This window comes from Pan troglodytes, chromosome 21 (assembly GCF_028858775.2).
Source record: "Pan troglodytes isolate AG18354 chromosome 21, NHGRI_mPanTro3-v2.0_pri, whole genome shotgun sequence".
NCBI classification, from domain to species: Eukaryota; Metazoa; Chordata; class Mammalia; order Primates; family Hominidae; genus Pan; species Pan troglodytes.
Genome location: NC_072419.2, coordinates 31,094,226 through 31,106,661, shown reverse-complemented (window position 1 = coordinate 31,106,661; position 12,436 = coordinate 31,094,226). Strand labels below are relative to the sequence as shown.

Sequence of the window (12,436 nt, the reverse complement as noted above, 5' to 3'; positions counted from 1 at the left end):
CTATCCTCCAACTGGGCAAGTGCTGACCCAGCCGTAGCAGGAGCTGTCTGGGCTTCCTCGCTTCTCCTCCTCGGCTGGGATTGCTGCCCCCACCCCCACCCTGTCAACACCTGCACACCACGTGCGACAGACCAAGGAGGCCTTACCTCATGGGACAAGTAGAAGGCTGCGATGCCCAGAGGCCAGAAGCAGCAGAGCATGGAGAAGACACTGAGGCCCAGGTGGTCCCGTGGGGGCATCATGAGGAAATTGTCCTCACTCTCTGTGTCGCTTGAGTAGTCGCTCTGCAAGAGAGAACCAGCAGGACAGGACAGGAGAGAAGATTAATAAAGGAGTCATCCTGGGGTGTCCAGGGATGTGGGATGACCCCTGGCTGGCCCAGGCCCTCCCCGCGAGGCAGCTGCAGTTGCCGACATTGTTCGAGTCGTCGTTATTGCTGCAAGTACACAGCCTCCCAGGAAGGGCAGCCAGGTCAAGGAAATGCTTGCCAAGAGCAGGAAGATAATAATGCCAAGTACGGGGCTCTTGGGTCACTCGTTTGCAGAAGAAATCCTACAGAAAGCAGTATTTCTAAGATCGCTGGGATGTGAGTGCCTGGATGGTGGGGACAAAGGATGGGACTGGGGACTTTTCAGGGACTGCCTGTAGGGACTGCCTGCCTGGAAGCCACCTGCAGAACTGGCCCCGTTGCCACCATGCACTGTCGGTGTGTTCTGAGGATGGACTGGAGACTCTCAGAAGGCATAGTCCGGGCGTGTTTTTCTTTGTATTACGAGACTTCTCACTAGCGGACAAGGACAAGGCAAGGCTGATGTGGATCGACGGAGGACATTGTCCCCTCAATCTCTCTTTTAAGTTTCTCTTGACTCTGAACTGAGTCAAGACACAGGTGGGGCCTGATTTCCACCTGGAGCACGAGGGTGGCTTCCTGAGGAGCAGAGGATGGCCCTGTGAGCCTCAGCTGTGCCCTTCTGCTCTGTGGCCTGGTGGCAGGGGCTGAGTGAGACTCTCCTGGGGGTTCTGATGGAGAAGGTGTGTGCTGGGAGCAGGGAAACAGGGTGAAGCTGGGCACAGGAATTTACTTTTTAATTTTATATTTTAAAAAGTTTTTTTTAGGTTCAAGGGTGCACGTGCAGGTTTGTTTTATGGGTAAACTCATGCCATGGGGGTTTGGTGCACAGATTATTTCATCACCCAGGTATAAGCCTAGTGTGCAGCAGTTATGCTTTCTGCTCCTTTCCCTCCTTCCACCTTCCAACCTCTGGCAGGCCCCAGTGTCTGTTCTTCTCTTTGCGTCCATGGGTCCTCATCATTCAGCTCCCACTTACAAGTGAGAACGTGGGGTATGTGGTTTGCGATTCCACAGTAATTTTTGAAAAGCAGCTCAGATGATTCCAATGCTGACCTAGCAAAGAGAACCACTGCCCCACCCTCCCCACGAAGGGCAGGTGACTCCTCCAGGAGGCTGAATGTCTGGGCCCTGCCTTGGTGTTTGTGCAGAGGGTGCCTCCTGGCTGTCATTCCACTGGCTGGGCTCTTTCCTCATCAAAATTCGGAGCCCTCACACCAACTCTTCCAAACACCAGGGCCACCCTGCCTAGGCACTTGTCCTATACAAAGATGGTGCCCATCTTATTCCAGATATTGTTTCCTAGGAGAGTAGTGGCTCACTTCCTCTTGGAGGAGGCCCTGGCTTCCTAGCTCTCTGCCAGCTGCCCAAGGTTGTTAAGCAGAGGCCTCCTGCCGCAAGCTGGAGCACTTCGAGAATGACTGGCAGTGCACGGCAGTGACAGGGCCATTTCTTCAGGAGGCTTCCAGACAGACCCTGTGAAGCCAGACAAAAGTGCAGGTGGGCCCACCCCGTGAGTGCAGCACTTGCGTGGCTGCGAGCCCGCTGCTTACCACCGATGCCTGAGTGCCCCCAGACATTCCTCCTTACTAGCAGAAGCTGGGAAGGCCCACAGGTGACCACGGCTCCCTTTCCCATTTTTGTTAATTAAACACAAGTAAAACTGCCAATCAGAGCCTCTAATCACTGTGCAGCCAGCCGCAGGGCTGCAGTGAGACCTGAGGCTCCCTGGTACGGCATATTTTCATGGGATCAGTCCAACAATAAGGACTTCCCAGGTGGCCTCTCGTGGAACTTGGGCTCACTGTTTACTCGCCCCCCAACAAGCCTGCAGGGCAGGGACCTGAAGTGCCACTCCACCAACAGGGCAAGCAACTTGCTCAGGCTACAGTGCCAGCTCTTGGCCTTGCCCCTCCTGCTGGGCACAGGTCAAGGAGTCGCTGCCTCTGCTGTGGTGGCTGCTTCATGTGTCTGGGGCTGCGAAGCCTCTGTCCACGGAGCCAGGCTTGTGAGATTTCTCTTCTCTTTATTCTGCACATTGGCCCCCATATGGTCTCCGAACAGTAAGGAGATATGAAAATTGCCATCATTATGGCTAAGGGGGAAAAAAAGTGGAACAGCCCACAGGGATGCATAATTCATGGGGGAGTTGTGAGGCCCCAGCCTGTCCAGGTGGAGATGCTCACTTCCCAGCCTCAGGTGCTGGAGTCTGGAATCTGCAAAAAGGACGTGCGGTGGGAAGGACAAGCAGTGGGGAGGGTGTGCCGCGTGGAGGATGTGCAGGGGGGAGGATGTGCAGGGGTGAGGACATGCAGGGGGAAGCACGTGCAGGGGGAAGGATGTGAAGGGGTGAGGATGTGCAGGGTAAAGGATGTGCAGCAGGGAGGACATGCAGAAGGGAGGACATATTGGAGGAGGCCATGCAAGGGGAAGGCCATGCAGGGGGGAGGCCGTGCCGTGGGGACAGCATGAGAGGGGAGGGCATGCAATGGGGAGGACGTCAAGGGGGGAGACCGTGCAGTGGGAAGTATGTGAAGAGGGGGAGGATGTGCAGTGGGGAGGAAGTGCAGGGGGCAGGATGTGCAGTGGGGAGGACTTGCAATCGGGAGGGAGTGCAGTGGGGAGGGAGTGCAGCAGGGAGGACGTGAAGGGGGAGGACATGTGTGGGAAGGCCATGCAGTGGGGAGGACATGAAGGAGGGAGGCCATGCAGTGGAGAGGATGTGCAGGGGGGAGGACATGCAGGGGGTGGGACATGCAATATGGAGACTGTGCAGAGGGGAGGATGTGCAGTGGGGAGGACGTGCAGCAGGGAGGACATGAAGGGGGGAGGACGTACAGTGCAGAGGATGTGAAGGGAGGAGGCTGTGCAGTTGGAAGGACTTGCAGGGGTGAGGACCTGCAGTAGGGAGGATGTGCAGGGGTGAGGACATGCAGTGGGGAGGAAGTCCAGTTGGGAGGACATGCAGCGGGGAGGATGTGCAACATGGAGCACATGCAACATGGAGGAAATGCAGTGGGGAGGATGTGCAGTATGAATGGCATGTAACATGGAGGCTGTGCAGTGTGGAAGGCTTGCCCCATGGAATCTGGGTATCTGCCCAGCTGCACCTCATCACACATGGCCCTGTCGACTCCACTCTCCATCCCTCACTGAAAACACGTGGCTTTGGGGGTGTCAGAGAGCTGGTTTTGGAACTGCTGAGCTTCAGAAGGGGCTATCTCTGTAGGAGATGCTCGGGAGGTCCAACCTCTGACAAACCAACCCATGTCCAAGACTCCTGAAAGCAGCAGAGCCAGGCTGGGGAATGGCCATTTCTCCAGTGCGCAGCTCAGCCCTTGACCTCAGGGAGCATGGAAGGGGCTATCTCTGTAGGAGATGCTCGGGAGGTCCAACCTCTGACAAACCAACCCATGTCCAAGACTCCTGAAAGCAGCAGAGCCAGGCTGGGGAATGGCCATTTCTCCAGTGCACAGCTCAGCCCTTGACCTCACGGAGCATGGCAGCCATGGATCCCGACGTATCCTTGCAAAAAAACAAAAAATCCACCTGTCTGTTTATTTATCTTTTAGTTTCTTTATTTTTAGTTTACAAATGGTGTTATTACTATCTTCATTGTCATTGTCATTTCTGTTTTACAAAGGACAAAGCTGAGGCTCCAAGAGGTTAAAACATGTCCACTCACAAACCATCCTGTGAGTGGCTGCTGGAGTCTGGAATCCCCGATGCCAACTGCGCACCCAGGGCTCTAAGCTGCGTGCTGGGTTTGCACATGGCTGCTTTGGCTGCACACAAACCCCACTTTGCCTCCATTGCTTCTCGTGAGAAGATGAGGTGTCTTCCTCCCCTCTCCCTGCCAGGACTCTGATGACTCTGCTTCTTGCTAAGTCTGTCTCATGGTGGTGACGGAGAGGCCCATGGCAACAGTGAGGTTTTCCCGATCTTAGTCAACGCTTGGGGAACCGTTGCCCCGGACCACATAGGCACTTGGAGGCATTGCCTTCCATCTTTAGAAATTGCTTTAGCATTACACAGTCCCCAAGAAGCAAAGATTTAGCTTTTGGGGCACTCCTCCAGTCTTCACAGATTTTAATTTAGAAGCATAAAGGAATCACACTCTGTAAATTACCAAGCTGAGGCTAGAAGACATCAAAATAATTTGTCAACTTTGATTGAAATAGATTTTAAAAACTCAGGGGTGGGCATGGTTGTTCACACCTGTTATCTCAGCACTTTGGGAGGCTGAGGTGGAAGGATCACTTGAGGTCAGGAGTTCGAGACCCGCCTGGGCAACATGGTGAAACCCTGTCTCTACTAAAAAAATATAAACAACTGAGCTTCGTGGTGCATGCCTGTAGTCTCAGCTACTTGGGAGGCTGAGGCAGAAGATTGCTTGAACCCAAGGAGTGGAGGTTGCAGTGAGCCAAGATCGCATCATTGCACTCCAGCCGGGGCAACAGAGTGAGGCTCCCTCTCAAAAATCAAACAAACAAACAAACAAACAAACAAAGCTCAGACAAATTACAGGGTAGGCAAAAACACCCCAGCTCTTTTCTTTGTTCCTCTTCTGCCAGGAATGTTCTGGAGTATAAATGGTTGTGGGCATCATGCCACTCGCAAGGAAGGAGAGGAGACGAGGCTGGCCTAGGAGAGGCCACACAAATACCAACAAGCCAAGCAGAGAAATACACACAATCCCCAACACCAAGAAAGACTCATCACGCACTGCAGCTGTCTTAAAGAATCCTCTTCATGAGTCATTTAATCTGTACATCTGTGGACTGAAAACATTGCGAAGGAGTCTGCAATTCATGCAGAGGTCCCACAATTTTGAGCTAAAGCCAAGGCAGAGAAAGGCAGGTGCCCTCCAGGGCTGCCCATTCTACTGCATCGCCTGCCTGTTCTAGCCCAGTTTTCCTTACCTCCACAGAGGGAGAGGGCTCTCAGTTCCCTCGGGGTTTTCTTCCTGGGGATATTTTAACAAAATAATCATAGCACAGGGCATGACACCAAATGTTTGCACATCACAATGTTCAGCATTCGTGGCAGCTTTGTGAGCAAGAGTGTGAGGCACCTGTTTCAGGAGTGGGAAGCTGAACCCCGCCCATGGCTCACTTCTCTGTGCTCACCGACTCTGGTGAGCATCTCACGCACCATCCAAGGGTGGCAGTCCCAATGGCCACATCTGCACTGAGGAGCCTGGCAGCCACTGGCCAATGTGGAGCTGTGTCCGCTTAAAGTGCTCACAAGTACACACAACCAACACTGGTCCCTCAGTGACACCACATGCTCAGGAGCCACACGTGTCCCATGCCTGTCACATGGGACAGCACAGATGCAGAACGTTTCCACCACCTCAGAAGGTCCTATTGGACTGTGTCGTTCGTTGTATAGAGCACCTTTGACATAAGTGACTCCATCTTAGAAAGACTCCATCTTATATTTCAAAGGGCAACAGAGTTTTCAAACAGAGATCAGAGTTTTTTTGCCTGATCAATAAAGGCTGCATCCAACCAGACAAGGATTTAACCAAGCACATTCTGCCACTATTAGTCCTCACCAGAGGACTCTGCAGCCGTAAAAAGAGCAAGACTTCAGCAGCTCGAAAACAGTCATTTTAACAGACACCATCTTGCCATCACTTGTGATAAGGGCCCAGCATCTGCCGTTGAAGGCTCCGCCCACAGCAAAGACTCTTCCTTGCAAGACACTGACCACTGACGGAGCACCCGGGCCAGGCCAGTGTATTCTTTCCATTCTCGCCACTCTCCCTGGACTGGAACACGAACCCCTTTTCCTATCCCTTTTCTCTTGATGTTAAATGTTACTTAGTTTGTTGTGGAATGTTTAATCTATAACATTTATATGTTGATTAAATATACTGTGATGTACGGTTTGCAATACTGACTGACGGGTGGCTCGGCTCAAGCCTGCGTGCCCGCCACTCTCACTCTCGAGTCAAGGGGAAGCACTAAGGAGAATACCTCCTGGGAACTCCAGGGAGCTCGTGGCCTTTATGATGGAGAATGCAGCATCAATAAAAAGACTGACACTGTGGAAAGGCACAAAAGTGAGGATCTGGTGATCTCTGACCTTGCGCTCACAGCAGTCTCATGGGATCTGACCCTCTTTACTCTGGGCTTGGCGTTTTCCACCTGCAGGGAGCTCCCTGCTGCTCCTCCCACATGCGTGTGTGCCCTGCCTGCATCAGAGCCTGTGCACCTGCCGTCCCCTAAGCCAGGATGCACATGTGCCTAGCTTGCCCACTTCATTTGGGGCTTTTGCGCAAACGCCACTTCTCATCAGAGCCTTCCCTACATAGCTGCAAAGCTGCCACCACCTTCCCAGCCCCTCTATCCCCAGCCTGCTAGGGGCTTCTCTGCATTCACGTGATACTGATTTGTCTACTTTCTGACTCTCTTCCTTTTTCTTTTTTTTTTCTTTTTTTTTTTTTGAGACAGAGTCTCGCACTGTCTCCCAGCTGGAGTGCAGTGGCGCGATTGGGGCTCGCTGCAACCTCCACCTCCCAGGTTCAAGCAATTATCCTGCCTCAGCCTCTGGAGTAGCTGGGATTACAGGTACGTGCCATCTTGCCTGGCTAATTTTTGTATTTTTAGTAGAGATGGGGTTTCACCATGTTAGCCAGGCTGGTCTCGAACTCCTGACCTCAAGTGATCCACCTGCCTGAGTCTCCCAAAGTGCTGGCATTACAGGCGTGAGCCATCATGCCCATCCCGACTCCCTTCCTCTAAGCACCAGGAGGGCAGAAATCTGCACATTTTATCCAAAGCTGTATCCTAAGTGCCCAGAACAGTGCCTGGCACATAGTAGGACCCACGCACATTTGCTGAATGAATGAGGGATTCGCCTGTGGCCTACGCCAGTATAAACAACACTACCTAAAGTGGTGAAGCCCCTATAATTTGCACAGAGGACAGTGGAGTAACCAGCAGCTCCACCTTCCTTTGGGCCAATCATTACCCATGAATACTCTGCATTCAGCCCTGCTGCCTGACCTCTGATCCTCTCTTCACCCTCTGAAATGCCTTCCTATGCTCTCCAGGGCATACATCTTCACCATCATTTACATGTGCCTCCAGAGAAGGGTTTCAACGTTGGGTGAGAATGATGACTTGGCCATGCTCAAGACTGTCTTATTTATGGTGGCTCCAGGGCAACTGAGGACAAGACCAAGGACAGCACCTGGGAAAGCTGTAGGCGGAGGACACAGCTCAAGCCCCTCTGCATCTACGGAAGGTGCACTCATGTTCTCTGGTCTTGGCAGACAGCCTGGAGCGAGATACCCTCTGTCCACATCACAGGTGTGTGGAAGCGGACCCAGCTGCCTTTGAGGTCTCCAGGCAAGAGCTTCCACTCCCACAGAAGGGAATGAGTCTTCGTGAGCCACGTGGGTGAGGCCCGTGTCTGAGATGTGAGCCATGGAGACCTTGCAGGGCCAGTGCTGGGGCCATCCTCCTGCACCTGCACCATCGGGGCAAGCCCCAGGGGTCCACTTGGGTCCCTCAGGGGTTTTCTGTGTGCTGCCTGGCTGTAGAAGACCCGACCCCTTCTGCCCATGTCAAATCATCCTCTCTGCACCAGGCTTCTTCAACATCTCGAGGCCCCTTGTTCTCTCCTTTACTTGAAGTCAGGTCACGTAAAAACCACAGATATCTCCTGAGAACCCCCAATGTGCGATGCACAGAGGGCTCACACGTACACAGCTGTAATGGAGATCTGGGGGTTCCAGAGTGCAGAGTCCTAGGAAACCATGTTTTCATATTTGAACACACATTGCCCTAAATTACTGACCAATCGTCTTGGGTATATGCTATCATACTTTTAGTTTTTCCTCCTAGGTAGCAGTTTTTTTTTTGTAGAAAGAGGATATTTCACATACTGGTGTGAAACAAGCAACAGCAAACTGACAAAACCCCTCCACTTTAAAACTGCCTTTTAAAAAGCTTGTCTGCTGAGCAGGTTGTTACATTTGGATGGGTCAGGTGGAGAATTGAGGAAGGGGCTGGGAAGAAATCCATGGCTTTCTCAACAGAAGTGAGGATTTAGGAATCCTTACGGACGTCCATGCTGGATTGCTGAGAGATGGGATGGGGAGGAGGAGACAGGGGGCCACGGAGGTGTTAGGGCCTGAGGCACTGCTGAGGGTGGGGAGCCAGTGCCCAGCCTGTGGGCAGGGCTGGGGAGTCCAGGGACGGGGGTGGTCATTACTCTTTAGCACATGGGAAGAGTTCATGTCTGTGACTCCCTTCCCATCAGCGCCAAGGGCTCAGATGCGATCTGTGAGTTCACAACTCAGGAGTCAACCATGACAAGGGGCAAAGCAGATCTCAGAGCCCTGCCTTGACCCAGCCCCTTCCAGGTATGTGATGCCAGGGGCACGTGCCCCCCGATCAACTGTCTTCCATCACACATCGCAACAGCCCAAAGCAGGTACAGCAGAAACGCTCAACAATCATCAGCCACAAACTAGAGCTCGGAACCATCATAAGAAAATGAAATCGTGGGCAATGTCGTTAAAATGTCAACTGTATTTCACTCTTTATTCTAATTCCTAAAATCTGAGAATTCAGTTATTCTTTGTTAATCAGCTCTCCGTTACCCAGATAATTCAACCAACAAAAACACCAGATTTTCTAGTAAATAAGTATTTCTAATTGCAACATATTAAATTTTGCTGTAGTCACAAGGATATATGTACCTTTGTGCCCCTGAAAATGGGGAAAACATGCCCTCTGCCATCAGTGGTGGGCCTGGTCTAACCATTTGGTCTCCATTTGGTTTTTGAGGGACGTCACAGAGCACAAGACAATGTGGGTGGCGATGCCATGTGTCACTGAAGGAGAGGGACTTTCGTGCTGTCACCGAAGCAGTGGTTTCTCACTGTGCTCTTCAGGGCCTGGGGCCTCCATGAAAGGGCAAGTGGTGGTGGGGGGTGGGGGGTGGATGTCTCAGAGTCCCTGAACCTGCCCAGGCCCAAACAGCTCAGGCTTTTCCTGTTTTGTGTATTGGCTTCCCAGGCAATCTTTTCTAAAACAAATGGATCTCAGCTAAAATAAATAAATTAATGTATAATGTTCAAAAATGAGCGAGTCAATGCATCATTCAGAAGTAAACAGATTTTTCCTCCTAGTAGTATCTAGTCCAATATTCCTAAATCATTTTATATTCTTTGAGGAGGGAGGTATTTTTAGAAGAAAATAATCCAGTTAGGTGCATAAAATATGAAACTTTTCTGTACAGAAAAATATATTAACCTCGCAAGATAAATTAAATAAAACACAAGTGCCTTGCACGTCCTAGAACAAATGAGATGAAGTTCCCATTGTGAGCGTTTGGGGCTTGACTGCTGTAAATAAGGTGCACACCACGCTGCAGCCCTTGGAGGTCAGGACTGACCTTTTCTCTTTTGGAGGCTCCCAGTTTGATTCTGGGGCCAGAGTAGATGCTTGCAAATATCTGAAGAAGATTATTTGCAAACAGACTCTCTGGGAATAAATGAACGTTCAGTGTGTATGGGCAGAACGGTTGAAGCTGACCAGACCTGCCTTAATGGATCACCTCCCTCCTATTTCTTTAAATTTTGTTTTCTTCCTTTGGGATGGGTGCTTTAGGTCTTAGCTCCTAGCACATCCCCATGAAGACTCAATTCCCATCATCAATAGACATGATTAGTGGGAGACTTGAACTCCCTTTCAAAAACGTTCAGCTCTTTGAGGCAGGGATGGGGTCCTGGAAGGCAAACTTTGGGAAGAAAGCCCTTGTAAGGCTGCATTCTGCATTCACTTGTGTCAGACAAAAACCTCACCAGAAGTAATGGGATGAGGCTGGGGAAGCAGATCCAGGGTTTCCCTGGCAATATCTACCGTGCTCCAGGGAGACAAGCATTCATTCACAAAGGGAAGTTGTCAAAAGAGAACTGTCTCTGTTAATGTCTGCTTGTCCTGGGTAAAGCGCAAATGTATTTCTCCTCTGAGAAGTTTCTGATTAGCACCTAACGACGGCCCTAGGGATCTGTAATGTTCTGGAAGCAGGAGCCGAATGAAATGAAATTCATTAAGATTCACCTCTGTGTGTAGCTCCTGGTTTGTCTTTGTGAAGGTAATGGTGTTGTACACTGGACTTCAGGTTTTATGATGTGATAAGACATATCATTATATTAGAGGACTGGTTTTCCATATTCCTGCATTAATTGAAATACTTGTCTTTTAACTAGCTATAGGCATTTAATCCAATGGTTAGAGTAGGATAAGAAGTTCCTTCATTGAGTTCACCCATCAGGCTAAGTTCTTCCTGTGGCCTGGAAGTGCTCAGTGGCCTGGGAGGGCAGCTTTAGCAAATGCATTATTTTTATTTATTTATTTATTTATTTATTTATTTATTTATTTATTTATTTATTTTAGAGACAGAGCCTAGCTCTGTCACTCATGCTGGAATGCAGTGGCACAATCTCGGCTCACTGCAACCTCCACCTCCCAGGTTGAAGCAATTCTCCTGCTTCAGCCTCCTGAGTAGCTGAGACTAAAGGTGCATGCCGCCATGCCTGGCTAATTTTTTTTTTTTTTTTTTAGGTTTTTAATAGAGACGGGGTTTCACCGTGTTGCCCAGGCTGGTCTCAAACTCCTGAGGTCAGGCAATCTGCCCACCTTGGCCTCCCAAGGTGCTAGGATTACAGGTGTGAGCCACCGTGCCCCGCCCAACAAACGCATTCTTGAGGCCTGGCTCCTTGCAGCAGAGCTTGAATAAAGGATTCAGGTGCAATTGCTTTTTTGGGAGATGATCTCAGCAAAGATGATGGGGAAGAGAAGTGGGAGCCTGGAGGCTGCTCCTGTTGGGACCTCGAGGAAATCAGTGTAAGATGTATTCTGAGTTATCTCTCTGGAATAAATGGACCCTGGTCTCCTGGGGGCAGAGATTCTCCCACCCTTTGCAGGGCAGACTTCAGGTCTTCAGAGAAAGTTCAGGCCCAGGGGTGTCTCAGGCAAGGGTAATACCTGAGAAGGTATGGGGTAAGGGGAGCTGAGAACACCTGCTGCAGAGCCTGTGGAGGAACTGGGGGTTGCTGGATACCCCCATTACTGCCCTGGGGCAGCCCTATGTGGAACACGACCATGAGACTCCGGGACACTTGAGAGGAGGTGACAGACACATGACGAATACGTCATGCAGGATGAGAAACCTCATCACCGCTGCCAAACAGATGGGTGCAATGAACAGATGCATACCTTGGTCTTCAATGACAGGGTGGGCCAAAGCTTTCCAGGACTTGGTGTGAAAGATCACTACGTGATTCAGGTCAAAGTGACCAGGGCGCAGCAGGCCATCAGTGTAAGCTGGCGATGATACTGTTTTTTCCTTCTTTTTCATTCTCGTATGTTTTTATTTTCACAGTGTGGATATAATTTGTGTTGTACACTGGACTTCAGGCCTTGTGAAGAAGGGTCTGGCAGCCCCTGACTCATTAAAGGACTTGGGTGCAGGGAAAGCAGCACAGGCAAAGCTGGGGGTAGGGAGTGGGCATCACACACACAGGACTGTGGAGAGCCAGACCACTTCTCCCTGCCTGAACAAAACCGAGCTCATCCCACATCAGTCTACGTGACTGGGAAATAAATAGGGATGCAGCCTTCTATGACCCATCCAGAAGGGCTGGTTTCATAGCTGAATGTCAAGTTATCATTGCCTGTTGATCCAGTTACTAAATGAGTACCTCTGCTTACAATGTACGTTGCTTGCATGGTAATTCTCACTTGCGCCACAGGAATGCTCTTCACAGGATGCCCACTCTCAAAAGCAGAACAGACCCACCACCAGGAGCCAGAAGGAACTTACAGCAGAGCAGTGGGTAAAACTTCAGACTAATGTGGGTCAGGACGGGGGCTGGGAGGTGGAGGAGGCTGTTAGAGTGCCAATCCTCCCTGGAACAGAGGGCAAGCTTGGAGGAACCTGACATCCATCCATCCACACTACCCATCTGAATCATCTCTGAGCTTCTTATGAGCACCAAGAATGATTTCCCCATTTTTCCTCTGTATATCTCACCCTTCCTCCATCCTTAACCCCTGGCAA

At 50.8% G+C, this 12,436-nt stretch overlaps 1 protein-coding gene across 7 annotated transcripts in view; it reads right to left on the bottom strand.

Annotated features, from left to right (window-relative positions):
- SYNDIG1 (synapse differentiation inducing 1) overlaps nucleotides 1–12,436 on the bottom strand; it is a 233,135-nt gene that overhangs the window by 115,969 nt on the left and 104,730 nt on the right. For 6 of the 7 annotated variants that reach the window (XM_001148244.7, XM_009436945.4, XM_016937573.3 and 3 more), the window contains exon 3: nucleotides 147–284. The exons of the other annotated variant lie outside the window; for it this stretch is intronic. In XM_001148244.7, the coding sequence (XP_001148244.1) occupies nucleotides 147–284 (138 nt within the window). The remainder of the gene's footprint in view (nucleotides 1–146; nucleotides 285–12,436) is intronic. 7 annotated transcript variants of the gene reach the window in all.